General features: G+C 44.4%; 1 protein-coding gene across 2 annotated transcripts in view; it reads left to right on the top strand.

The window, feature by feature from the left end:
* Positions 1-25,605, top strand: part of OSBPL5 (oxysterol binding protein like 5) — an 841,363-nt gene that overhangs the window by 528,951 nt on the left and 286,807 nt on the right. For both annotated transcript variants that reach the window (XM_086957869.1, XM_086957868.1), the window contains exon 8: positions 10,366-10,522. In XM_086957869.1, the coding sequence (XP_086813995.1) occupies positions 10,366-10,522 (157 nt within the window). The remainder of the gene's footprint in view (positions 1-10,365; positions 10,523-25,605) is intronic.

Raw genomic sequence — 25,605 nt, 5'->3', positions numbered from 1 at the left:
ATACCATATACTTGAATTGTGATATTACCGACTCAATGGAGCGCACTATATTAATTACTAATATTAAAGCTTCCATTTGTCACTGGCCGGACATGTGACTGTCTTTTCCCCAGCGTTACTTGCCTTTCAGACGTACTTGGCATTCTTAAAATTTAGCCTTTCTTGCTGGGCAACCCGCTTTCGTGTGCGTCGTGGGGGCGAGCAGTTCTTGGTTGCGGTGGGGCTTTTCATGGCAGACAGGCTCTGACACGGTGACACCTGATCTGGATGACTTCTTTCTGGTGGGACGGCCGGGTTCGACGGATTGCCAGTGGCAGCTGGTCGGTTACAGGCCTAGTGGCTTGCCGGGGGGTGCCCCTGGCGCCAGAGAAGACGTACGGTCCCAGACGGTGCTGTCCTCGCTTGGTGTTGAGCTCAACTCCGGGCCATGGAACCACGCCCGCCAGAGACGTGGGGGCTGCATGGTTGGCGTGGGGGGCGACGGCGCTGCACATGGGATGTTCGATTTTGGGTGCGTTGTGTGCGACATTCAGTGCTTTTTGCAGTGGGTTTCCTGGCGGACAGGCTCTGGTGGTGGTGCACTATCTGGTGACTTCTTTCTGGTGGGACGGCCGGGTTTCGACGGACTGCCAGTGGAGCTGGACGGTTTTACGGGCCTTGAGGTTTACCTGGGGGTGCCCAGGGTGCCAGAGAGGAAGCACGGTCCAAGTTCGGTGCTGTCAGTCGTCGGTACAGAGCTCGACTCTGTGGCCATGGAAGCACGCCTGCCGGAGCTATGACCGGACAGGGGGGGACTTGTGGGGGTAGGGGGCAGAGAGACACGGGTGTGGTAGCGTCAGCAGGAGCAGGGGGGAGGGGTTCAGGTTGACTTGGGGGCGAGGGGGGGTGTTGTCGGGGTGACGATTCGTTGTCGGTGGGGGACTGGGGGACGTAGCGGTTGGCAGTGTGGGTGGGGGGTTGGGGCGACGTGAAAGTGCCGGAATCGGGAGTGGATTTGGGTGGCAGGTTGTTTCGTGGTCATGGGCAGGGAGAAGGGGTAGGCGCTGGCACGAGTTAATCCCGGCTTGGTCTGAAGGGGTATGGGGGGGGAGTGTGCCGGACGCGGCCTGTTAACGTGCATAGGGTAGCGTGGTTTTAAATACGGCAAAAAAAAATACGAGGTGAGGGCCTGGTTAGGGAGTCGACGCAGGTGGGCGTTGGTCTTGTAAACTGTCGGATTTTAGGTCAAGGGCATTGGGGTAGGGGGGTTAAGAGGCCAGCGGCCATAGTGGGCAGGGAGGAAGTTTAGTGGGAAGGGTAAGTTTTGAGGAGTAGGACGATTTTGACAGGATGAAGCACCCGGAGATTGGGTATTTGGCAGTGTATTTTCAGGGGGGAGAGGGGGTACACCTGTCCGCACGGAGCGGATCTGTATGTGGTACACTTGCTGGAGGCTCTGGAGCAAGGCATTGGTGGGCACGGGTGCCCGAAATTGCAGGAGTCCTTGGGGGGGGGTCGAGAGCCGTTAGCACGTCCCTCGAGTGGCGGTTTTTCCTAATATATGTGGGAAGTGTAGGAGATCTGTTTGGATTATCGGGGGTAGGTCAAGCACAATAAAGTGTGTAGCCAGGTGGAGAGGCAAATTGACGTTTTGCTAATTGTTACTGTTTTGTGGATTGGGGGAACCAGTTTAGGGGAGGGGGTGCGAGGTGTGTCAGGAAATTACATATTTAGTGAGGCCTAGTTTTGTGCGGCGCAGGCCAAGGGTTTTCATTGTGTAGAATGCACCTGCTTCCAATAAAGCGGCCTTTATCACAACTAATTTTGAGTCTCTGGTCGGTGTTTTGCCTCCCCCCCCTTCCCCGATGGGCCTCAAACAGAAGTGGAGGGGAGTTCACGGCGGTCGTGCTGGCTGAGTGGGGCACATAGCTGTGGTGAAGTCGTTGCGTTGGACTCTCACCATTCTATGCTCCATGTCCTGTCACAGCGGTATCCAGTTTCCATGAAGAAGTAAAGAGGAGTTCATGACGTGTGCGCTGGCTGAGTGGGCACATCATGGTGGTGAAGTCAATGCTGTGGACTCTCACCATTCTGTGTTCCGTGTCCTGGGTGCCAAAGTTTGCAAGCAGCCTGTGCCGGTTCCTGAGGATTACTGTGAAACAGCCTATGCGTATATTATCAGAGTGAGTGCTCTACTGGGTGCGTGGTGCCTCTATATGACTGGTTGTTCAGCAGTCACTATTCCCTGAGGTGAGCGATCTCCTTTTCGAGTGCTAGTGCGTCCATCTGGAGGATTTCAGTTATTGTCAACACGGCTGCTCTGTGGGCGGTGATTACTGTTAGTGGAACTCATTCTGAGCGCTGTTGTCATCTAGCGAGGAGAGGTGCTAGCCGTTGACGAGTGGAGATTCCTGTGCATTCAGGCGGAGATTCCTTGTGACGAGGAGTTTGTCGACTCGCATTGCTGGAAATTTTTTTACCTTCTCTAGTTTGCCTGAAGCGCTTTGTGGAATTTTTATGTGGTCGGATCGGCATTCCCTGCCGTCACCCTATAACTCTCTCTTAGCATCTGACGAGCGCCCGTGTAGCTTAGTATTCCAGTCAGCATTTTCTTTCAGCTTGACTTAAATAGCTGTGTTTCTCATCCACACTTTTGTCATAAACTCCCTAAAGTAATTTCTTTGACAAGAGCTGTGTTTCTGTTGTGGTGCACGCGGATGGGCACAGCTTATACAATACTGCCAGTCAACTCCATTGAAATTGTTTAAATTCTGCACGCTGATAGGCACAGCCAATCTATTTTGCCCAAATTTTGTCATATTCTCTGAAGGATTTTCAGGACAAGAGATTTATTCTATTCCAGTCCCTATGCACGCTGATGGGCACAGTTTATCTTATACTGCCTGTCAACACCAGTGAAGTTGTTGGTATTGCTGCACGCTGATAGGCACAGCTAATATTATTTGGGCATCTTTCCTAAAATTACACGCTGATGGGCACAGCCTAATTTACAATGCCTGTCAACGTCACTGATGTTCTCTATGCTATTGCACGCTGATCGGCACAGCTAATGCTATTCAGCCTATTTTGCTATAAAAGTGTTTCAAGGTGATAGGCACTGCTATTCTTAAAGTTCGGAGTGTTTTATCCATAAGAAATATATTCAGTGGAGACCAGCTTATATTAATACGCCATGCCTGCGCTAAACATGGCATTGCCTCTGCCCTTTCTAAATGAAGAAGGAGATCCTACTGTATCAGGGGAGGACTGGAGAGTAATATTTGAATCATACTGGATAGCGATAGGGGGAGAAACATTTTCGAATTTCAGGAAGCAGCACATCTTACTGCATAATCTAGGAGTTTAAGTCCGAAAGACATATAATAACTTAGAAGGTCCTGACACAGAGGTTGAAGAAGGAAGTGAAGGAGATTTTAACGTTTACCTAGCTACAATGTACAAACTGGAGAAACATTTTGGAAAAGCTGTAAATGTGGTGCTGGAAAGGCACTACTTCTTTTCCAGAGTTCAAGGTAAAAGTGAGAAAATTATTCAACACATGCGAGTTTGAAGGGTTAACTGAATCCCTCATTAGTGACCAATTGGTCAGATGCACAAACAACCACAAAATTCAAGAAAAATTATTAACGGGCAACCCTGATCTGAAACAAGCTATAGAAATCGCTTTAAGCATTGAACACACAGCAGAGTGTATAAAAGAAATAAACGTAAGCGCTGAGTCCAAATGTCATGAAGTAAATACCATTAACAAACAAGAATTGTCAAAGGAAAAAGAATTGAAACAGAAAAACCCAATGAGTACTAATTCTAAAATTAAATGTTATAGGTGCGGTAACCCAGTGCATTTAGCGAATAATCCTTCGTGTCCAGCGAGAAATGTAACGTGCCACAAATGTGGAAGGAGAGGACACCTAGCCAGAGTACGCCATGACAACAATTCAAGGAAGGTCTCTTTGACAGAAGCAGAACCCATACCTGTAGAGACCAAGTTGGTGTTCCAAGTAGAAGACAATGATAACATGGTCAACTTTCCGGAATGCACCGTCACACTGGACAATAAATTGGTCAGAATCTTCGCCGACTCATGCTCTCCGTATACCTTCCTAGACAGTAAGATGTTTGAAGGGTTGTTTCCCAACAAATTAAGCACTCTCCCAGAAGCAGACATTAAACCCAGAGGATATGGAGGAGATCCCATTTCCCTGTTAGGTATGACCACTATGACAATTGAATATAAGGGTAGAAGCACAGTAGGCAAAATCTATGTATCTAAAAAAGGATCCAATTTGCTTCGGTGGAAGCATCAAAAAGACCTAGGTATGAAACTTGATCCCAATAGTTATGATCAAGTTCTCTTAGTAGATAGATCAGTTTGTGGCCAAGCTATCTGCGAAGAATTTCCTGAAGTATTTACCAATAAATTAGGTCTACTCAAAGATTTCCAGCATTGCATAAAACTTAAAGACAAAGCCAAAGCCATTGCCCATAAGGTGAGGCCTATCCCACATTTAATGCATGAACCCCTACATAAAGAGATACATAGACTGCATAGAACCTATAGAAAGTTCCCAATGGTTATCTCCCATTGTAATTATGTCCAAAGCTGCCAGCAAGGAAGTCAGACTTTGCATTGATCTTAGGGACCTGAATAAAAATATTTGGGTAGATAGGCACCCGCTACCCAGAATACATGAAGTCCTCACTCTCATTAAAGATGCCAGTCATTTCAGTGTCCTCGATTTATTGTCCGCATATCACCAAGTAGAGTTACATCCTGATTGCCGACACCTTACCTCATTCATTACACCCTTAGGAGCATTCCAATATCTCCGAATGCCTTTTGGATTAGCATCAGCTGTGGATGCTTTTCGAAGAATCATGCAGCATGTGCTCAAAAACATTCCGGGAACACTGTTTTCAGGATGACATCTTAATTTTTTGGCAGAGGTACTCAGGAGCACAATGACAGGTTAAGGAACACATTCCAAAAGTTGAGCCAAGTGGGTCTGACCTTAAAAAAAGGATAAATGCCAAATAGGAGTAAAGTCAGTAGAATACCTAGGGCATACTATTTCCGGTTAAGGAATCAAATCCAAAATGAATCTGGTTGAAGCTATCCTCGAAGCAGCTGCTCCCACCAATGTAGAGGAATTGAAATCCTTTTTAGGACTATCAGAATATTATTCAAAATTCATTCAGAACTATGCGAGCAAGGTGGAGCCGTTGCGTAACCTTCTCAAGGCCAAACAACCATTTGAATGGAATGAAAACTGCCAAACTGCATTTTTGGAAATTAAAACGTGCATTACCAAAGCTCCTTTTCTAGGTAGGTTTGAGCCCACCAAAAATACCTATCTGTGCACAGATGCCAGCAATAAAGGGTTGGGGGCCAGTCTTACTCAAAAGATGGGAAACACAGAACAAGTAATAGCCTTTGCCTCCAGATCATTAAAAGGTGCCGAGCAATGCTACTCAGTAATTGAGAAAGAGGCGTTGGCTTGTTTTTGGGCTGTTAACCATTTAAAAAAATGTTTGTGGGGGATACCTTTTACTATTAAAACTGACCACAAACCTCTCACCTATGTATTTACAACCAAAGGTTCCACCAGATTGAACCCCAGAATAGCTAAATGGATGATAGGACTGGAAGGATTTAATTTCAAAGTTGAATATGTACCGGGAAGAAACAATGTGATAGCTGATTTTCTGTCTCGTGCTCTCCTTAATATTGGCTGCAACACAAAGAAGAAGAAAATGATGTAGTAGTACTAGAAGTAACTGGGTTGGAAAAAAAAGAATGGGAAAACCATGAAAGACTTGACAGTACGGCTGTAGCCCTAAACGAACTTATCAGAAAGGGTTAGCCAGACCAAAGGAACACGTTATCGGAACCTGTTAATACATTTTGTGAAGTGAGATTCGAACTAAGTGTAATCGACGATGCTATCTATCGAGGAAAAAAAAATGTACCCCCTGAAGGAATGAGCTACAAAATTATTAGGCTAGCGCACATAGGACACCTTGGACGGAGTTTGACAAAAAGCAAAGTAAGGGAAGAATACTGGTGGTCGGGTATGGACAGTATGGTAGAAAATGTTGTCAAGAATTGTATAGACTGTGCCAAAACTGACAAAACACTGTCAGTAAGAAAACCTCAGTTGCTGCCTGTTCAAGTTCCGAACCGTCCATGGTCCAAACTGGCGCTGGACATTATTGGACCTTTAAATCTCAGACAAGCAAGTGAACGTTTCATCCTGGTTCTTATAGATTATCACTCGAGGTGGGTGGTAATCAAATGGGTAAACCTCATTGATACCAAAACTCTTATCCAATTTTTGAAAGACACCTTCTATGAAGAGGGTATACCTGATTCCATTGTAACAGACAATGGGGTCCAATTGCCATCAGACTTAATGAAAAACTTTCTTGCTGATCTACGAATTATCCATTTTAAGACTGTAATGTATTATCCCAGAGCGAATGGGTTAGTAGAACGAATGAATAGGGTCATCAACGAATGTCTACAAAGAGCAGAAGCCACCATGTAGCTGCAAAACAAGCCTTACAAGAAATGATATGGGCCTACAGAACAGCACCCAACACTGTTACACGTATTTGACCTTTTATATCCCTAAAATGAAGAAAACCCAATACCAACCTCACAGCAGGGTGGCTGTATAAGACATATGAGTGCAAAATAGACAGGTCAGACATCACAAAAAATATTGAAACCCAACAAGAGAAATACAAAAGGAGATATGACTATAGCAAAAATGTCAAGGCGGTCTCATTCAAACCAGGAGAATGGGTTCGCATAGACTTGCCACTGGGTAGAAGGAAAAGTCACTCGCGGTTTTCCGAAACCGTCAAAATTACAGGAGTAGGAATAAATGTTGTCCACCTGGAAAATGGACAAACGTGGGGAATGGACAGAGGGGTCAAATGCAACCATCCTTAAATGGAGGGAGGAGTAGTTAAAGCCTTACCTACTAACTTTGACCCAGTTCGTAGATCATCAAGGAACACCAGTTGCCCTTCATGGCACAAATACTATAATAGCTTTGATTTTTCCTCCTACCTATCTCCTTGTCTTTCTGTGTTTGTTTTTTCCTCCTGCCCAGGGAGATGTGTTGTAATATATTGGTCTCTTCCTCCTTTATTTCCCCCCCTTCCTTCCTGCCTCCTTGGTATTGTCCTCCGATTGTCCCAACATTCTATCTCTACCTCCAGTGGGGATGGAGAGTGTTCTGAGGAACTGGGAAGCAGTTCTGTTACTTCCTTGGTGGTGTACTCAATAAAACTTGAAGTAATCTTACCTGCCTTTGACTTCGTAACAATTACCTATTACTCAGTGCTAGAGTGCTTGCTCCTTAAGACCTGGTAGAATATATCTACATCTATTAAATGAATCACTTCAAACTGGAAATATGCACGTTTATCATGTGTTAATGTTTGGTGGGCCCAGATAACTTTTCTTCAATGTGGCCACTATTCAGTATTATGTACCCATAAGGATTCTTCTATGCTTGTCTCTACCATTTGGTATACTCCAGACTCTTACATTAATAACTCTAATGTATTATAATGCCTATAATATTTTATGTTTCTATGTATTATAGTAGCCCTTCTATGTTCTATGTTTTTATTTAGGTTATTAGTCATCATAATATATGACTTTGTAACTTATAGTTCTCATTCTTATGAAGTATTTACCGGGATTTTACTCCTTACAGCTGTGGCACTATTTTTTGTATGTTATCCATTATTTGGAATGAGAAAAAAATCAATAATACTTTTTTGAACTGATGATTGTTGGGTAACTAGATGTGCACGCCATCACCTCACAAACAATTCTTCTAAGATGTGCTTGAAAGCTATAATTACTGCAGTGCCTATACTGCAGGGTGGGCTGGTAGCTTTGGCATGAATGCATCCTTACTTGGCAATCAATTTTCTAGCTTGAGTCTATATTTCTACTTCTGACTTTTTCACCGGCTGTTCATCAGGGCCTCCAGTAGAGTAGCTACTGTATGATGAGGCTTAGACTCTATCACCTCTTTCATAGAAGCTCTACGGGTAATCTCTTTAAAAGCAGACACTGCCTGCCCTAGGTGTACCATAGGTTTCAGAGAAGCTGCCTTCTGGAAAGTGGTGCATGCAACACCATGAAAAATGCCAAAGACATGATAAACCTTCAAGGTGTTAGTTACCCATCTAATGTATAACAGCTCTTGAAAGGCTGACGTTTTGGATATATGTATATACGTGGGTGTGTTTATACATGCACGTACACGCAAGCACACTGCTGCTGCTGAACATATTGTACCAGTTTGTCTTTTAACAACTTTATTAACATGTTATCAAAGCTAAGACAAGGTTAAAAGGTTTTATTACATCCATGCAAAACATTAGAAGATAAGTGTGTAATGACTTTTAAGTAATTACATTGCAAAAATCACATTAAAATGGTTCCTGAAATAATAGAGTGCGATATAAACATTGGGTGATCAACACAATTTCATCAGCATCACTAGTGCCATTGGAAGAGGATGATATATCACACATTGTAGAACTGCATAAAACAACTGGCACTCTGGGGATACCCCTGGCACGGGGAGGTCTTATATCCATACATATCTGTCTGGAGCACAGGACCTATACTTGGGCGTCAACTGCAACAACAGCAAGGTGATGGATTGGAGCAGGGTCAAGGCTGATTTCCATATGGTAGGGTCAAAACTGAGGTGGCATGGTGGATGAAAATTGATGGATTGGGATGCGGTCCCGAGCGTTCGCCAGTGCCTGAGTTAAAATACAGCATGCCAACCATTGGTTTGTTTTTTTATGCCCTATGTGTGACAGGTATGCCCAGATATGGGTCCCATGCTCACTGGTCCACTGGAATCAAGATATACCTCGCTGATGAGCTCATAATAAGGGCAAACATGGTCCTAGGATGCTTGTGTTCTGGTTCAGGGAGGATTTGGCCTGACAGTGGGGGTTGGACTGTTCTACAGTAGCAGACTCAAGGCTGATTTGCATATTGCTGGGCCCAAACCGAGGTGGCATGGTGGGCTAAAAATGATGATTGGGGTGCGGCCCAAACAATCGCAAGTGGCTAAGAATAATTCAAGCATGCCTTCCTTCACTTTGTTTTTTGATGCCCTAAGTGTGACAGGTATGCCCAGACATGGGACCCCTGCACACTGTGCCACTGGAATAAAGCTATACTTCGCTGACGAGCCCATAATAAGGGGAAAACTGGTCCTGGGCTGCTTGTGTTCTAGTTTAGGGAGGATCTTGCCTGGCAGTACAGGCTGGACTGTTCAACCGGAGCAGGGAGAAGGATGATTTGCATATGACTTGGTCCAAGCTGAGGTGGCATGTTGAGCAAAAAACAATGCATTTAGATGCGTCCTGCGCATTCGCCAGTGGCTGAGATTAATTCAAAAATGTCATCCATTATTTTGTTTTTTGATGCCCTAGGTGTGACAGGTAATTCCAGACCTGGGTCCCATGCTCACTGTGCCACTAGAATCAAGCTATACCTGGCTGATGCGCCCATAATAAGGACAAAACCAATCCTGGGTTGCTTGGGTTCTTGTTCAGGTAGGACCTCGCCTGGCAGTTTGGGCCCGACTGTTCCCATTGGAGCTGGGTCAAAGTTAATTTTTATATGGCTGTAGCCAAACTGAGGTGGCATGGTGGTTGAAAAACGATGGATTGGAATGTAGGCGGATTAATCACCAGTGGTTGAGATTAATCCAAGCATTTCATTCCCCTGATATAGCACAACCAGATGTCCATGAGTAAAATTTTGTGCTTTTAGGCGCTATATATCTACCTGAAACTTTAAAATTGAATTTCTCCGGTTCTTATGATTGGAGTTGTATTGCTCTGGTATCATTATATTTATTGAAATTTACTTTGATTTTCTACGTTTTTAAAAAATATTTCTAGTGTTGTGTGTTCACTTTATTACTGTTAGTGTGGTGCATAAATACTTTACACAGTGCCTCTAAGTTAAGCCTGACTACTGTGTGCCAAGCTACCGGAGGTTGAATTACTGGTTAATTTAATGACTTTTGAGGTTCACCCTTACAAGGATTGTGGTTCTTGCTTGAGTAGGGCTTCTACCCCTCCCTCAATGAATTAACCAAATTCTTACAATTTTTATCACTCTTTCACATTATTAACCAAAGTCTGATGACATAATTGAACATGCCCCTCACTGCCATTCTTTCCTGTTTCAAATTACTGCGAGATTAACAAAGATCTTGAGTTTCTGCACATTTCTGCTCACTGGATTTGAAGATCTTCTAACCTTAATCTGAGTAATGTCTATAACACCAATTTTTTGCATAGGTCGATGTTGGATGGATGCACTAGAAATTGCCCTGCGTTGCTCCAGTCTCTTCAGGCTCAGTTCATCTAAACAAGCTAAGGATGTAGATCTGAACTACGTGCCAGATGCTTCTCATGCTGGCTGGTATAACCTTCTGCATGAGCAGGACCTCTTCCAGTAAGTTTCTCTTTTTCTCTTGTTTTAAATATATCCATCTCACTGTGAAATTTAGGGTACTCGAGATTCTTTATGGCACACAAATAATAAACAAATTATAGACCGGTGCTAAAGAACCAATTTACCATAGTTTGTAAGTCAACTTTCCTAGTGCAGAACAACGACATGAGGGTTTTCAATGACTGTGGTAAATATCTCCTCCCTTGTGTATACCTGGCAGGTGAAAGCTGCTTCCAGTATAGAAGCCATCTCTTACTTTTTATGTTAAACACATTAGTGACAGGACAGTTAAATCTGATATACAACCGACCAATTACTGAACTTGGGTTCTAATGTGCTATTTACTCCTCACAAAATGCTGGTCACAATTTGTGGCCAGTATTTTTGTGACCACTAACTAATTTTCTGAACTAACCTATGTATTAATAGATCAGTTCAGAAAACTTTAAATTGTAGTTGGTTGCAATCTGACCTCCTTGATAAATATTTATGATGTAGGTCACCAATTGGGACTCTCCATGATTGGAGGCCATCAAAGAGATGATGGCATGCTGGCGCCAGAAGACCACCATAATCGCTTAAAATAATGCACGTTTTTGTTTATATAGCCAGTTTTTCTTAAAGGAACCCCACAATGTTCTTTGTTTGTTTGAGAGTTGCCACTGGACCCATAAACCACTGCCTATTCCCCAACTGACTCTTTTATAATTCACAAAGGCTAAGGGTCTCAAGGGGACCCCTTCCCTTTTACAAGCAGGTTTCAAACTTCTTTGAGGCCCTGGTAATTTTTCAATGTTTGACAACCAGATTTTGGTAGCATAAAATTGATACATAGCATACAGATTTGTTATTTGGAAGGGAGCCTACAAAACACCCCTAACAGATATCAAATCACTATCCATTTGTGATCCCATTTGAGGAGTAGGAAAACATCTAGCTAAATATTTTTGCCTGGGCTATCAATGTGAGCATGCTACAGGTATGATTGCAGACAAATGGCAAGTAATTTGATGGTACTTGGCTACTGAATAAAGTATATTACTACTACTACTTTGCGTCCTTCACTACGCTTGGTTCCTTGAGTTGCTGCCAACGGGATTCATCCCATGCCATTTTTGCTGAACGCAAAGTAGCCCTATAGCGCTTCCTGGAAGCTTTGATTAAAGGGCAGTTCTTAGCTTTGATTGCTGAGGTTAAGAGGGGTTGCTTGTGTCTGCAATCCTTTGTGCACCTCGAGTAAGCTACTCCTGGTGAAATACTGAACTTGTGATCCAGCCTAGGAACTTCAACCTATGAGCTAAGTCAGTCAAAAGTTCAAGAATGAGCCTTGGCTACATCGGCCATTCCGTGATTGCTAGCAACATAGAGCTGGAGCTCAGAGGTGCCTACTAGCAGGTCTTGCTGTAAGCCTTTGATCTTGTTTTCCTGCAAGGACACCTTTAGCCATTTTAAGGATCTACTGATCTACTGTTATTGGAAGAGAAAATCTCTTTGGTATTAGCCGTGGGTGAATTGCTCCTGGAGTAGTAAGATGCTTTCCACAAGGGGCTCCTACTTAAACAGAGAGGATTGTGGTCACTCTCTGTTGTAACACTCACGCTCTTATCGATCAAATCTCTCCAGAGCCTCACATAAGGAGGATGTAATTGATGCGAGATGGACAACTAACTCTGTTATACTTGTTTGCACCCTGCCTGTCCGACGGGGTTCTACCATTTACTGCCTTCAATCCTAACTCAATATTTAGAGCATTAAGGTGGAGCGCCGTCTGGGTCCATCTTTTAACTGGGGGTAGATTTAGGCTTGGGACAGGCCATTTCAGGTTATCGTCCTCAGAGCCTAATAGATCTTCTTTATCAAGAGGCTCAAAAGTGCTATTACGGTCACCTGCTACTATTGCTCTTGTGTGAGGTGAACATCTACCTAAGATTTCTTCCTATAAGATAAGAGTAGGTGAAGATCTGCCCCCTTTGGTCCCCCTCACATAAACATTGAACAAATCTATTAACTCGCAAGGAGGGTAATCTGACATTCCAATGCAATACCCAACTAAATGATCAGCCCCCATGCCGGGCGCCCTCTTCCTATTATTGTTGCTCGTCCACAGTAGCATACGTAGCTTGATTTGAATAGGGGAATCAAACTCCAGGTCTCCTGGAAAATGCAGATTTCATATACCTCAATTAGATCGTTCCAGTGAGGGAGTGACATTTTGCTATTTAGCCCAGCCACATTCCAAGCTATTACGCTAAGCTGTCAATGAGAATCTAAGCTAGGGGACGATACAGCATTTTGATTAAAGGGGTAATAGCAGGTAGGGCCCTGGGTTGGTACTTGGAAATTATGGTTCTTACAGGGGCCTGCACCCTCCGGCCCGCTAGAGTTGGTAGAGGCACTGCTCACGCATACTTCTAGCAGGTGTCTCTCCTCCCTTAGATAAGACGCCTTCTGTGGAGCCTCAACGCTTGGGCGGTTATTTACGTGGGAGGAGGGAGTAGGGGGTGGTCTAGGGTACTGAGTGACTTCCTTCAGGAGTCAATCATTAAGTTCTAAGGTGGAACCACTAGGTGTTCCGCCCAGGGACAGAGATGGAATTAGCTTACTCTGGGCATGGAGTATTGTACGCTTGAACTGGATTGAAGAAGCGTCAGGGGAGCAGGTACGATAATCTAGAGTGAAGAGATTTTCGGCCAAATCTATCCCTTTTAGTGTAAGTTTGATGCAATCAAATGATTGAGCTGGTAATGTGCATCTACAAGCCCTAATGATGTCATCACGAATCACTGAACGGCATCCTCTAACAAAGCGGATCCAATGGATCGCTTTATTAATGAAGGAGTCTTCCCCCTCATATTCCTTCCTTTTACCAAGTTTAGGGACATTAACCCTAAACATTTTTGGGGGGTGGGGGGGCAGGTGTGAAGTAGCTGGTTGCGTTAATTGATTCCTGCCATAATATGACATGAGGCCGATTGGCTGGGTTAGCAGGTTGGAGACTGGGGCTATTGATTCTGAGAGAGGGTTGGTCAATAGTGGTGCGTGAAGAAGCGGCTGGTTCGGTGTCTAAAATACCTTAACACTCACTTGACAGGTTATCAATGAGATCTAAGATGCAGTTGCTGGCAGGGTGTTTAAGAGATTTCCTGACCTTTGTCCCTTTCCAGGCTTGCCTGCCACCCATACCCTCCATAATCTTTCTCTTCCCCATCACACAGCCCAAGATGAATAAAAGCCAGCTAAAGTCTAGACCTTTTCCAGCACAAAATAAAGGGGTATTAAAACAGAGTGGCGATGGTAATGACACCCAACCTAACAAGTTGCCTACACAAGCAAAGGACTTTAACCCATCCCGTAGGGTGATTAGTAGTTAAAACAAGACAAGGGGAGGTACTCTCCAGGCAGCACAGAACAAAGAATACCCAGATGGCTCTGCCTGCTACAAAAACAGCAGATACAAGTACCGGGTCCCAAGGAAAGCTCCCACAAAAAGATAGCTAAATTGACCAAAGCAAGGCCCAAAGTCTTAACAAACAAAGACAACCAGTGTCAATAGTCCATAAAAATGTCACAGGATAAGTCAATAGATAGTCCCAGCTTGCTTGTTATAAAATATATCCAAACCCCAACTTTAACCAGGGCCAGCAAGTAGAATAAGTCAAAGAGACACATGCCACAGATGGCAGGGGTCAACCTGCACAGAGCTGCGAACGGCCAAACGTAAGGGGGGTGGCCCTGCCCTGCCTCTTCCTGGCAAGGACGGGTCCGACCTTGGCCCAGGCTTCGCCCGGGCACATCCGGAGCACATCCCAGTCACGCTCAAAAGCGCATCACCAGCCTCTCCCTCCTGGGAGTGTAGACTTCTGGGACCAGTAGTACCCAGCGATTAAGCAGGAGTTGTGGTAGTGGCGGAAAGAGCGTCTCGTGCCATGGGTGACTAGGATCGCTTAAAAGCGCGTCAGCTGCCCCTCCCTCCTGGGAGTGTAGACTTCTGGGACCAGTAGTCCCCAGCGATGAAGCAGGAGTTGCAGTAGTGGCGGAAAGAGCGTCCAAGATTGGCAAATAGCTGTGGAGTGCATGGGCTATCCTTTCAACAGCCAGGGCATGCTTACCACCTTTCCCCATTTTGACTGCAACCACTAGTCTAGCACAATATTTAGTTAGAATGGATGGAGGTTATTCTTTAGCTGCCAGATGACCTTCAATGCTTTGGTTTGATTATACTTATGTATGTATGTATTGCAGTATTTCGATAGCGCAAACCAAGCTAAACGCAGTGGAGCTCTGTACGGAGGTAAAGACCAGTACACAGTCAGCGAGTGGTAGAATAGGTGGCTGATTTGTTGACTGATGATGCAGTGTGATGTAGTGTTCTTTAAAGAGGATGTGTTGGATCAGACATCCTTGATGAGGTTTCCCTAAACCTTTTGTCTTCCATCATTCTGTTTTTGCTGACTTTCTTTTTTGCTGGCTTTAGAACTCTGTGCACTTTACAACTGCTAACCAGTGCTAAAGTGTTTGCGCTCTCTCTTTTGAAACATGGTAACAAAAACAGTTTACATTCATTTTGCATATTTTAATGACTTGTAATTCCTAGAATTTAATTTTTGTATTTCTGGTCTCAAATAATTTATTACATTTTACTTTATTTTTCTAAATTGGGGTGAGATCTTTCTTGTATTGTGTTTCCACTTTATTATTCTTTGAAGTGCTGTATAAAAACTCTACGCATTGCCTTTAAGTTAAGCCTGACTACTTTTATGCCAAGGTACCAGAGGGTTAAGCACAGGTTAATTTGGACTTTGCTTGTATTTCACCTTGACATATTGTGGTTACTGCTTTAGTAGGGTTTCCCCCCTTCTATCAGCAATTCAATATCCTACAGGATGCTTTTTCAGCTCAGTCAGTCAGAATAATTTTATTTTGCCGACATGATGAAGGCATAAAAGTATACTACAGGTATAAAAGGATAAAAGACAAAAGCATTCCACATCCTTACAGTACGATAATTGTTAAGACACAATAGCTATACAATTTCAAAACATATGATAAAAAATCATACTTGATTAAGTTCATGTTACAATTAATTGGATCCGCAGATTGAACGTCTCTTTTTTAGAGCAGTTAAAAGAAAGGATGCCACAGAGGAACAGATAAAGGGGTCAGACAATAGCTGTAAATAGTAAAAGGCCACACGACATTGTCTAAAATTCATTTTTCGCAAAATGGGGATGATAAACCTTTTCCTCTTATTATGTTAATGTTTACAAAAAAGCAAAAAATGCATATCATTCTGTATTGACTGATTATCACAAGTACAGAGTGGGAGATCGGCAGCAACATAAACATTACCAGGGATACCCAACATTAGAGGAATATAGTTTAGACGGAATCTCACCAGGATGTACCTATGCTGTAGATTAGTTACAAAAGTTAGGTACGTTGATTTTTTTTCCATTTGAGAGATACTCGGTACAGTTAGATATATTTTAACTGTTGACAACTTGGCGTTTAAGATCTCCCTTCCAATCTGCATATTAGATAATAGCTGGGGTTTCAGATCGTTCTTAGAAATAGAACAGCAGCTTATAGGATCTTAAAAAAGGTGATGTAGCATTAGCTTTTAAAGTAGATTCAACATATCGTAACCAGGTTATATTACTCACCCCATCAAGTTTCAGGACATCACTAATAATATCTCTTGTCAGTGTGAGGGTCTCCTTTTGCCATATTGAGTGCCACAGTAATATTGGGGCCAAAGAGATTTTATCAGAAATGTAGGGGGCTGTCATTTCCATATGGCATTTAAAATTGGTGCAAGACTTCGGTAATGAGAGTAACTTTAAAAAAAAAATATCTTCAATTGATTGGAGTTTTGTACATTCTCTGACTCCCCAGAAGACCACTCCATAAGTGGCAGCAGACACCGTCTTTGCTTCATACACTGTTTTTATAACATCCAGAGGTTTTAGACTGTTTTTTTAATAAACTTAATTAAAGCACCAATATTCTTTTCCATCTGGGTCGCTCTATTTACAATCATGTTTTGCCAATTAATTTACCTATCAGACATGATCCCTAAATAATTAAAAGAGTCAACGATTCCCATTTTCCCCTGTTCAGTGACAATTTGGGGTTGTTTCCGTCATTTCAGACCGGCCATAAGGATAAAGGACTTGGCATAATTAACTTTCATATTCGGGGAGTTCATATATTGCGTGTAATCCAGCACTAAGTGACGCAGTGCATTACTAGTATGTCCTATGAGCACTGCGTCATCCGCATAAAGTAGGATAGGTATCGGTTTGGAGTTTATATAAGGGACATCTGGGGTGGACTCTCTCAGAGCAGCTTCTACATTATTAGTGTAAAGTGCGAATAGGAAAGGGGCTTGAACGCACCCCTGCCTAACATCTCTCATGATTTTAAAATGTCTAGTGCATTCACCTTTCCTTCCATATCGGACACAGGCAGAAGCACCTATATATAGGTCACAAATGATGTTAATAATACTCTTGTCAATCCCCATTGCCCCCATGATCTGCCACAGCCTAGACTGTGCCACGCAGTCAAAGGCTGCGGACAGATCCATGAAGGCAAGAGAGAGGTGGCCTTTTTAGCTACAGTATATTTCGCTATAATTAGGCTCAAATTCAGGCACTGATCGATAGTGGCTTTCCCTATTCTAAAACCAAACTGACAGGGGATTATAATATTCTTATCCAAGGCCCATTTCTCCAACCTATTTAAAAGAAGGGGACCCATTAACTTAGCAGTCAAATCTATCAGTGAGATAGGTCTATAGTTCTTCGGAGTTGATCTATCTCCCTTCTTATAAATGGGGACGATTACTGTTGTTTTCCATGACGGAGGGGCACATATTTGGGCAATTTTGTTAAAAAATTTGTTAAGAGCGGGGCTCATAAATCTTGGTTCTCTAGAAAGAGATCAATGGGCACTCCTTCCGGTCCTGGTGTCTTTGCCTGTTTACACTGACTTAGAGCATACTTCACTTCCTCTAGTCTAAAACTAAGAACACCCCTACTGCTCCTACGATATTGGGACAGAACTGGGTGGGTAAAGTCTCACCAGCTCCAAATAAGCCTTCAAAGTGGGTCACCCATTCCGCCTGATCATTGTGAGTGTGTGTACTCAAAGCCTGTTGGTCTTTAAGAAATGGTGCATTAATCAGTGATCAAAACATCTGTGGGCTTTTTAATATAGCGGACTTCTGCAGATTTTCCCACCATTCTTCCTTTAGTGTTTTCAATCTAATAGTCCTAGCTGTTTTATAAGCTTGGCACAAGGACTTAATTAAAGGTGGATTACAGGGCTTACACTTCAAGGCTATGTGAAGATTTTTTAAAGATTTTTCTTATTCATCGTCAAATCAGTTATTTTTGTTTTGTTGGTCATTACGTATAATATGGGATAAAAAAATTTTAGCACCAGATAGTAAGCTCAAAGGCCGAAACCATGCAATCAAGTAAGGCTGGGTCTAAACAGTGCATTATCTCCCCAGAGCATTTAGCAAGTAAATTGGCCAAGATACCATTCTTTCTTGCAACCACAGGATCTACCGGGAGTTTAAAAACAAACAAATTTTTCTTTGATGTGGGAACAAGAAAAGTTAATGCAGCTTGGTCACTATAAGGGTAGAAATTAGTCTTAAAACTATTAAAGAGCCCTCTTATCGAATCTGAGACCAAAACATAATCAAGGGTAGAAGAAATAGAATGATTTAAAAGGGTATCTCCTAACTGACCAGGTAAGGGTTCATAGGTGTTTAAAAATACAAGATCATTAATAGACAACAATCTGTTTAGAGCATTACCATACTCTGTATGGTTAAAGTGAAGGACACTCTCCCCCTCATCATCATGGACTCCACACACCAAGGCATTACTCTTGTCGCAGGGATGGGCATTAAAGTCCCCAAGCCAAATTATGTTAAATGGTTTATGACATTTTGCTTGCAGAGCATTAATATCTCTTTATAATGGGACTTCTTCAGCTCTTTAATATGTTGGTGCAGAATTGGGGCAGTTGTGAAGGATATGGGGATGTTGTTCTAGATCGTGGGTGCACAGAATATAAACGGCATGCTGTCTGATTCTCGCTGAAGCTGTGCTGAGAGCCATCAGAGATAGTGAGTTTAGTTCCAAGATAAGCGCGTGATAGCTTGTCATGATGCATTTGTAAATGATGCAACTGGTTTTGAAGATGGTGTGGATCCTCAAGGGAGCCAATGGAGTTCCATCAGGATGGATGTGATGTGGCTATATTTCTTCAGGCCCTGGTTAAAACATGTTGCAGCAGGTAGGATCCTCTTTAGGGGTGCCAGGGTCGAGTCTGGGAGGCCTTGGAGTAGTCCATTACTACCATCCAACACAAGAGAACATGGGCTAGAACCGGAGTTCTGAAGTTGCTTTCTGGAGAAAACAGTTTAATTTTCTTTGGAAGATAGAGAGTTGGTACCAGGCCATCTTTATGTGTTTTGCAGTGTGTTCCTTTAAGGTGAGGTTGGTGTCCAGGATGAATACAAGTTAAGCATGGGCGAATTTTGCGAATCTCGCGTTCGCGAATTTTGCGGATTTGCGAACTCGCAATCCGCAAAATCCGCGAATTCTCGCGAATTAGCGGATTTTTTTTTTGTGTTCGCGCGGGTTTCTGCCAGTTCGCGAGGGTTTTGTACAATTTCGCAAACGCGAACTTACCTGTCGGGTCGCAAGTTTTGCGAACTTGTTGTTTCTACGTGTCCAGCCTGTTTGGGACACTCTTCTTCATCACTGCCACTCTCTGTCACCACTGCCACTCTCTGACTACTCATGCCACCCTCTGGCCCACCCATGCCACCCTCTGTTTCATCACTGCACCCTCTGGTTGTCCAGTGTACATTATTTTCGGCAAAGCAAAGCACACCTTCCCTGTCTCAAGTGACCTGAATTAATTTGGGGCTGATTAATGTGTCACAGAATATTTTTTTAGCTGGCACCTGCTTCTTTAGTGCTTCCTGATTAGTGATCTTTTGCACTTGCTAAGTGCTTTCATTGTTGCAAAATTAGTTACAACACCTGCCCTGCCCCAACTGACAATAATGAATTAGGGGCTGATTAATGTGTCACTGGATTTGAACTTCCAGCCTGGCTCCTGCTTGTCTGCCTTAGCTGTAATTCAGGACCTTTGTGTAACTATTCTGAGGGTCAGAGCAGGGTCACATAATAGTTGCAAGTAGGCAACTGAACTCTGGAGGGGCCCCTCAGGAAGCACTACAAGAAATGGCTACTAATGATGAGCTTGAACTTTTGAACCTGGTAAGTAGTTTCAGTTTTGCTAAAATCGTATTTCTGCAATTTAGCGCTTATTCGCGGGGCGCGAAGTTGAACTGGGAAGCCGCGAACTCACGCGAACAGTGCGAGCAACCCATAAAATCCGCTGCTCGCGGATTTGCGGATTTTGCGGGAAATTCGCGAATCTCGCGGATTGCGAATTTACCGAAAATCCGCAAAATCCGCGAGCGAACGGATTTTCCGCCCATGCTTAATACAAGTGACGTGTCATTCTGTGAAAGTTGGTGTTCAAAGTTGGTGTTCAAAGCCATCAAAGTTCATGTCATTGAGACAGATTTGTACTGTTGTTTGTTGTTCTTGGCTTGGCGAATAACAGAAATTCTGTTTTAGCTGGATTGAACTTCAGATAGGTACTGAACATCCATATCTGGATGCAATGCAGGCAGTGTTTGAAGCATTGGACTGAGGCGTAGAGTTGTGCATTATCAGCATACCGGTGAATCTTGATGCTGTTAATCTGTGAGAAGAGCACAGAGTGACTTCATGTAAAGACAGAAGATGATATGGGACAGTATCAAACCCTCAGGACTCTACAAGTGATTGGGATCTTTAGCAACCGGATGTTCTGCATGTGAACAAAGTGGTGTTGGCTAGAAGGGAAGGAAAGTACCCAGTGTTGGACTTGTCCCTTTTTTCAGGGTTATCCCTAAACTTTTTGCCTTTCTCCTACCCTATTTTCTGACATGGTGTTGGTGGTTTTAGGACTCTGGGCACTTTAGCACTGCTGTTCAGTGTAAAGTGTGTGGGCTCTCTGTGATAAATATGGTAAGTTTGGTCTACACCTGTTTGGCCTATTTAATTTACCTGTCAGTCCCTTGTAAACTGGTATCTCACATACCCGGGGCTGGTAAATTAAATGCTACTGGTGGGCTTGAAGATCTGGTTGGCCACCCACCAAAGTAGCTTTGCAAACCTGTCTCAGGCCTCTGCCATTGCAGGGCCTTTGCGCACATTGTTACTGCTGCTGGGACGTGGCACCTAAAGTGTGTGCCATGTCTGTGACCCACCCCCTTTTACTACATGTCAGTCACACCTAAGGTAGGCCCTAGCTAGCCCTATGGTCAGGATGCATTGTAGGTGAAAGGTAGGGCATGTACCTTAAGTGTGTGACATGTTCTGGTTGTAACAAACAGCCATTTTGGTTTTTCACTGCTGGGAGGCTGCCCTCCCACAGGTATGCATTGAAGATTCCCTGATAAGTCTTTCAATGGTAATCTCTGATATGAGAGGAGCAGCATGGTAAAATTTGGTATGGTTGGAATAGTGATAATGAATGCCACGTAATGGTGTGCGCAGCTTTATTATAACTATTTCAGAAATGCCACTTTTAGAAGTGGGCATTTCTGTGTGCTATGTGTCTTTGTGCCTGCCTGATGTGTATTGCATGTCTGGCTCTGGAGTGTCAGGGGCTGGGTGAGTCAGCACTAGGCTGACTAGGCCAATCTGCATTGGGAGTGGTGGGAGGAGTAGCACCTGGGCCTGAATTGGATAGAGCCTGCCTTCCACAATGCTGGCTCCACCCCCCTGTGGTGGGTCTGGGGCTAGAGCCTACACTGACAAAGAGGAAGGTGTGAGTGCACCCAGAACTGCTTTGAATCGGTTGCAGAGCACTGTGCAGAGGGAGAACAAAGACCCTTGCAGTATAAGTATTCGGGCTGTGACCCATTGAAAATGGTGTGCTTGTGCTTACTGGGACTGGAGGGGAAGCCCCGCCAGGAGGAACCACGTGGGACCCAGCTGATGATTCTTGGAGGTCTCTACGTGGTGGCCTGCCTGGCTGCGTCCTGCTGGGGTTTCTCCAGCAACCAGGACGTTTCATTTCTGCATGCTTCCCAGCTGTGTCCTTGAGCTTGGGGTTTAGCATCTCATGAGCGCTACATCCGTATTCCAGGAGGCGAAGAGGAGAGTGCATGCCTTGCGGTACGCTGCTGCAGTATCTACAGGGCGAATCCCGGCATGGGGACTCCCCCGTGCTGTGTGGAGAGCGGGAACCTACCCCGCTGATTTATGCTTAAAAACTGAGTGGGAGCCCACCCCGCTTCAGTGCCTTTAGAGCATGTGCCTTTAGAGCGGGTGCCGACATCGCATTGCTGCTGACTTGGCAGGAGCCCACCCCGCCTTGTTGTTTATTTGGCGGAAGCCCACCCGCATCTGCTGAGATCTAGGGAAGATCACCGCCGTGGCCTGAGCCGAACGTCACGCAGAGGTTGCCTGGTTGTGGGCATGGCCTTGCCCGAGGAAGCAGGAAGGAGCGTTGCGAAAGCAGAAGCCAGGCAAGTTGCCTGCTTGTGGGCGGGGCCGGAGTCCAGAAGTCAGCGCAGGCCCGAGCAGGGCTCCCGTGACATGGTGGGAGCCCCGTGTGTGCCGGAGACCGAGGAGCCTGGGTCGAGGTGGGAGCCTACTCCGCCTTGGTATGACCCAGCAGAGAAGCCGCCGGTGAAAGGACTGAGGAAGGCAGGCCCCCGTCTGCCGGTGGGAGCCCCGCTTGTGGCAGAGGAAGTCTGAGTCTAGCGGGCTCCATTGTCGCCTTCCGTGTTTCCGTGGAGGAGCCGCCTGAGACTTGCTCCGTGCCCTGCCCCTCTGGTTGCCATGAGGAGGCAGTGGCTGTGCTGCACGACGGCACTAGTAGTTCTGGCGCCTGTTCATTCCACACAGCTGCATCGCAAAAGTGCGGGCAGCTGCAACGTTGGGGGCCATTTGTTTTGTAGAGTCTCAGTGGGGACTCCAGAGGCACGCTTGTGCCAGTGCTTTTTTTTCCTTTTGGGCAATATTATGTTAGAGTCCCAGTGGGGGCTCAGGAGGCACGGCAGTGCCAGGGCTCATTTTCACAGCTGACCTGCCAGACTGTGGGCAGCTGCAACGTTTGGGGGCATTTTGTTGATGAGGAGACAGGTGGTGAGTTGCACCCCACGCCCCACCACATTTGCGCAGTAGTTTTGCTGCATTGCCAGCTATGCCCTGACTTTCTGGACAGCGGGCATTGCCCCCCCCCCCTTTTAGAGGCCAGTTGGCCTCGGGTCCTACTGTGTTCTAGGCTAATGTGATTTATGCATGCTGTTATTGCCTTGAGGTGATACCTATTGTGTATTGTGTTTATGCTTATGAGGTTATTGCATAATGTGTTTATGCTGGTGAGGCCTAATGCATAATGTATTTATGCTAATGCGGTTTGGGCCTAATGAGTTTATGCCTAATGTCATGCTATGACATTTTAGGATGGTGTCTAATGATAATGTGATAATGCTTAGGTAATTATGGCTGAAGTAGTTACTGGTAGTGTCTTATCTTTACTACTTGTGCTTTGCGATGGTTCTGACAGTGGCCCGATTGGCCCTGTCTTGTATATAATCCCCTGTGAATATTGCCTAGTGCCAGTTGGCACAGTGTAAATGTGTGATTATGTTTCTAATGTGTTTATGATAATACAAAGGCTATTTTTGATATAACCTTGTGTGGAGTTTCTTTTGTGGTGTGCCTAGTGTGTTGCTGCTGTGTATGCGTGTTGCGCAAACGCTTTACACATTGCCTCTGGGATAAGCCTGACTGCTTGTGCCAAGCTACCGAGGAGGTGAGCAGGGGTTATCTTCAGCATTTGACTCCCTTGCCCTGACTAGAGTGGTGGTTTCTGCCTAGCTTAGGCGCAAGTCCTAGCCAACCAGAAAGCCTATTTCTAACAACCAGTGAAGGGCATTGTAGTCGAATCCCAGTCAACATTTCATGTATAAAGGTGGGATAGCCGACTTTGTCAAAGGCAGGTGAGAGGTCCATCAATATCAGGAGTAAGTTGTCACCTTCATCAGTGGTCAGGGGCATAAAACGTGCAGAAATCTCCATGCTGTAGAGTGATCTCACACCAGACTAGAAGTCATGCAGGAGATGGCTAGCATTAATGTGATTTAGAAGTTGAATATAAATGATCTTGCTGATGGTAGGTGAATAATTGGCCAGTAGTTGGCAAAGTCATCAAGGTCTTGCATAGGTTTCTTTAGGAATGAGAGGGTCTGTCATGTCTTGAGAGCTTCTGGGAAATTTCCTTGAGGGATGGATGCAGGGACAATAATGAGTAGGAGTGAGAGAGTGCCCACAAAGAGAGCTATGATGAAAGAGGAAGCAATGGCTTTGATGGAGTTGACCATGTCAGTGAGATCAGCAAGAGATAGGACTATGAAAGATAACCATTACAGGATTCTATTGAACGTAATTATAAGAGATGAAGCAAGATTGGCATTGTCAGTGTGCCGCCATATCTTCTGTATTTGTTTGCTAAACAATAGGTTGATTAAATTGCACATTTCTGTGGAGTGAGGTATAGATGGGTCTGGTAGAGAGCTGAAGCAGTGCGTGATTCACTTCAAAAGTGTTCTGCTTCAGTTGGTGGCTTTGTTTTGGTCTTTGTATATTACTTTGCCTTCGTCACTGACATGAGCTTACAGTGTCTTGCTCTGAGGGATTTCAGTATCAATAGGGACAGAGGAAGTTCTGTTTTTCTTCCATTTTCTTTGCTGTGTGTGCATGGTTTCTTTATTGTCAGCAATGTCTTTAGAGTATGAGGGTCCTGAAGGCTTAGACTTACACTTGTAGGTTTTAATTGGGGTGTGGATGCTCACATCATTTTCCTAAAAAGTGCTTAAGTTGTTTACAAGGGTGTTAGCATCAGATGTGGGGTTGATTGTGTGAGAACTTAGTTCAAGGATTAGGTTGTCTATGAAGGATTCTTTGCAAGATCCGTAAGATAGGTCTAATCCGAGTTACGGGGTTTGTATTAAATTGTTGGTGGTGGTGAAAACATAAAGTCAAGGATGTGGTATTTGAAGTGCACTGGTTGTGTGACATTATGTACCACATTAAGTGTGTTAATGAAGTTAAGGATGGTGTCTTTTGTATATTTGGAACTTGTGTTGTCTTGGAGGTTGAAGTCTCCAGAGAGGGGGGTGTAGAAATGTCAGATAGATGGTTTGGCAAAGAGATCTGTGAATTCAACAATGAAGCCCTTAACTGCAGAGGAGGCACTGTAAATGAAATGAAAATGTAAAATAGCATATCAGCATCTCCATGAAGTTGAGTGTCACTTGCTTGCTTAGAATGCAATACCAGGAGGACATATGGATGAGAGGGAGGCCTCATCCCTTGGTATGTGAATGCTCTACATTATGGATGCTATAGACAGTGAGAAGAAGGGCTTCTAGCATGTGTGGCGATGTGGGGTGACACGCTTTGCACGCATTGCTCGCACTACTAGAAGCTGTTAGTCATCGTAGCGCTTATTGCCAGACTTGCTCGCACTGCAGAATTATAAGTCATTGTAGCGCTGTACTATTCAGACCGTGCATTAATATTTACTGTACCAATATTATTTACTGTGTCACTCGCTTTGCCTGCTTTGTTAATTGTTGCCTGACTGTGCTGCCCAGTTTCATAGCGCTTCATTAAGGTCGTGCCCCAATCTCGTCCTGTTTCGCTTTTGGCTTGCTGCCATTTTGTTATTTGTTGTTGTGCCTCCCAGCCCGGCTCTCCACCCCGCTCCCGCCTCCCAGCTGCTCCTCCCTCCCACAGAGAGTGTAAGCCCTACTCGTCCGGCAATAGCGCTGTGACCGTCCTGAGCTTCTCAGAAGCGGTCGCTCCCCTCGCTGCTCCCTGCTCATTAACCTGGTATCGTAGCGATCTGATTTCCACGCTTTGCACGCATTGCTCGCACTACTAGAAGCTGTTAGTCATCGTAGCGCTTATTGCCAGACT

Source organism: Lissotriton vulgaris, chromosome 2_1 (assembly GCF_964263255.1).
Source record: "Lissotriton vulgaris chromosome 2_1, aLisVul1.2, whole genome shotgun sequence".
NCBI lineage: Eukaryota > Metazoa > Chordata > Amphibia > Caudata > Salamandridae > Lissotriton > Lissotriton vulgaris.
The sequence above is the reverse complement of the archived record's forward strand: the minus strand, read 5'-3'. Positions and strand labels throughout refer to the sequence as shown.